The 3,412-nt window shown below is 59.8% G+C and overlaps 1 protein-coding gene across 1 annotated transcript in view; it reads left to right on the plus strand.

Moving 5' to 3' along the window:
* CARD10 (caspase recruitment domain family, member 10) overlaps positions 1 to 1,358 on the plus strand; it is a 35,072-nt gene extending 33,714 nt beyond the window's left edge. The window contains exons 20-21 of the mRNA XM_006890220.1: positions 793 to 905; positions 1,121 to 1,358. Coding sequence (XP_006890282.1) covers positions 793 to 905; positions 1,121 to 1,358 — 351 coding nt within the window. The remainder of the gene's footprint in view (positions 1 to 792; positions 906 to 1,120) is intronic.
* Positions 1,359 to 3,412: the final 2,054 nt, after the last annotated feature.

Raw genomic sequence — 3,412 nt, forward strand, 5'->3', positions numbered from 1 at the left:
TGGGTTGATCGTGGGTGGGGTCCTGTGGGGGTATCCGTGGGTTGATGGTGGGTGGGGTCCTGGGGTCCTATGGGGGTATCCATAAGGTGATGGTGGGCGGGGTCCTGTGAGGGTATCCATGGGTTGATGGTGGGTGGGGTCCTGTGGGGGTATCCATGGGGTCCTGTGGGAGTATCTGTGGGGTGGTAAGTGGATGGAGTCCTGTGGGGATATCTGTGGGGTCTTGTGCGATATCCATGGGATGGTAGTGGGCAAGGTCCTGTGGTGGTATCTGTGGGGTGATGGTGGGTGGGGTCCTGTGGGGGTATCCATGGGGTGGTAATGGGTGGAGTCCTGTGATGATATCTGTGGGGTCCTGTGGGGGTAACCTTGGGGTGGTAGTGGGCGGAGTCCTGTGGGGGTATCTGTGGGGCAGTAGTGGGTGGGCTTCCATCCTCGACTCTGGAGCCAGGGTCGGAGTGCAGTTCTGGTTGCATGTGCAGGGCCTCAGTTTCCTCACCTGTGAAATGGACGGGTTGGGATAGTTGACCTCACCTTGATTGTCCTTAAAGTGGAACCTCATCTGTTATACATCATCCCTCTCCCCAGCACTGGGAGCTTTGAGGGTGGGTGGGGTAATGTTAGCTCCAGATGAGGAGATTGAGGTCCAGAGAGGGGACGTGTCCTTTCCTTGTCTGGGTCCCTCCTGGGAGAAGTGGGTTTGTCCTATGGGAGGCTGGGGGCAGGGTGTGGTGGTGTAGGGGTGTGTCTGGACAGAAAGTTAATGTAGCCCCCCTCCTTCCTCCTGAGAAGAAGCACTGCCTGTTGGAGCTGGGGATTCGGGGCGTGCGGGAGCTGGTCCTGAGTGAGATCTACCCCATAGTCATCCACGTGGAGGTGACGGAGAAGAATGTCCGAGAAGTCAGGTGAGGGGGTGGGGGACAGGTGGGGCACATGAGAAGATGGGGATGGGCAGGGCCCCCATCACTTCCTGTCTGTCTGTCCCCCTTCTGTCTGTGTATTTGTGTCTCTCTCTCTGCCATCTGTCCCTCCGTCTGTTCCCCCTTCCTGATCCCTGTGTCTCTGTCCATCCAGTCCTGTCCCTGACCCAGCTGACCTCTCCCCTCTGCCCTCTCTCCAGGGGCCTGCTGGGCCGGCCGGGCTGGCGGGACTCGGAGCTGCTCCGCCAGTGCCGTGGCTCCGAGCAGGTGCTATGGGGGCTGCCCTGCTCCTGGGCGCAGGTGCCCCCCAGCGCGTGGACGCACGCGGAGGAGTTGGCCAAGGTGGTGCGTGGCCGCATCCTGCAGGAGCAAGCGCGCCTCGTGTGGGCTGAGTGTAGTGGTGGTGCCACAGGGCGCGGCGGCAGCAGCGAGGCCTGAACGTCTGACCTCAGCGTCCCCGGCACTTTGGGAACTGTCGACGGGGACCTGGTGTCTGCGGTGGGACCTGGTCTCCCCATCTTGAGCCTTCCAGACTTTTGAACTCTGAGATGCCAGGACCCTGGGCTCTGGCCTCTCGCCCGGCCAAGCCTGCGGGAGCCCCGAGGGACAGACCCCTCACTCCCCTTCATGCTGCTCTTGGTCTTCCCCTGCACGCCCCCTCATGTCTCTGTGTTCCCACTGCCAAGTGTGACACGTGTCTGTCCTTCCTTAACCTCTTTGGTTCACTGAGTGCTCATGTGTCTCCCGTGTGCACACGTGTGCACACAGGCTCATGGGCCTTGCCTGGTGCTCCGTGGGTGCGTTCCCAGTCGTTCTGCTCAGTGGACACTGAGTCCGCCACCACGTGACACCCCCCCCACCCCCCCACCCCCGGTGAACACACTTTCTTGTGAGTGCCTCATGTATGGGCCCCAGATGCCCGCACATGCCCGTCACGTCCTCTTATACCTGTGTTCTGTGTATGTGTCCTGCCCCCTCCCCGTGACACCTGGGCACTAACACACGTGTGCTCCCGGTGAGCACATGCAGGACCATGTTCTCAAGGCGCCTGCCCTCCTCTGCCGACCCCTCTCGTGGGGCTGCCTGGGAGGAGCTGCTCCGTCACCAGAATGTACCGGAATGTAAGTAAGGCTCGTGGGTTAACGGGCCTTTACATTCAGAAGCTGCACAATATGGAATATTAAACACGTTTTGTCGTAGAAGCTGGTGGCCTCCTGCTTGCTGGCGTCCTGGCCTGGGGCCCCGTGTGTCCCCACCCCCGCTGCAGGCCACTGCTACTTCTCAGGTCCGTGGGGAGTGTTGGGTTTCCGTTCTGACTCATCCTGGAGCCGCCCGCCATCTGTGCTGGCATCACCTTACCTGCCCCGAGTGGCCGGAGGAGGAGGGCCTCACGGCTCAGCCCTGTCCTTGATCAATCATCGGTCATCCGTCAGAGGAGTGTCCCATGGAGTGAGGGGCACAAATTTAAGGACCAGCTGCAAGCCCAGGGGGCTAGCGGCAGTGCAGGGTCAGCTGCCCTGGAGAGAGGACAGTCACACCGGATGTGGGAAATCTGAGTGGGCTTCCTGGCGGTGCTGCCACTTGAACTTGAGCATTGAAGCATTTATTTGACCTACAGTTTGCAGGCAGCTGTCTTTGGTACAGGCCTCGGTGGTGACCTTGATGGAGAGGCCCCTGCTTTGGGGAATGGAAAGTACGCCAAGAGCATAGGAGTAGGTTGAACTTGGCCATTGGGAGAGAGAACATGGTAGGAATGAGGTTTGAAGGTGGTTAGTATTGAAGGCAGGATATCAGACCGAGGGGCTTGGCTGTGTCTGTGGGTTGTGGGAGCCTCCGAGGGCGTGAGCACAGGTGAGGAGGTATCTTCTGCTTCGGGAGTGACTTGGGGGCTTTGGCAAGTGAGGTGGTGGGGACTGAGTGAGGGACTGGGCAGCGGAGGGAGGGAGGGCCAGAAGAAGGGAGTTCTGCTAGACTCTGGGGATGAGCAGGGGCTGGGCACGGTGAGCTGTTGGGTCTGATGTCTGCTTGGCAACAACTTAACTCATTGCTGTCGAGTCGGAACTGACTCATGGCTGACTCTCAGTGGCTTTTCAGACACTGCAGATGTCGCAGGAGGGGAGTGCTCATTTTCTCCCAAGGAGCAGCCAGTGGTTTTGAACCGTGCACCTTTAGCTTGGCAGCTTAACTCTCTACCAGCTAGACCACCAGAGCTTCCTGGTGCATGGCAGGCAGGTGAACATGGGCCCCAAGATTTAGGAGTGCGGCTAGGAATTTGGGGTGGGTTGGGGGCATGATGGCTGGTGTGAGGCTGCAGACCTGTGCTCAGTGGGAGGAGAAAGAGACAAGGAAGACTGGAAGGGGAGGAGATTGCGGGAGCAGAGAGGATCAGGAGAGGAGGTGGCGAGGCGCCTGGGTGCAGGGATCAAGGCTGTTGCAGAGAGTGGAATGGGAGCCTGGTGCTGTGTGGGGATAGCAGGGAGTCAGAAGGGAGG

This window comes from Elephantulus edwardii, unplaced genomic scaffold (genome assembly GCF_000299155.1).
Source record: "Elephantulus edwardii isolate Elephantulus edwardi_28Jun2011 unplaced genomic scaffold, EleEdw1.0 scaffold00086, whole genome shotgun sequence".
Taxonomy (NCBI): Eukaryota; Metazoa; Chordata; class Mammalia; order Macroscelidea; family Macroscelididae; genus Elephantulus; species Elephantulus edwardii.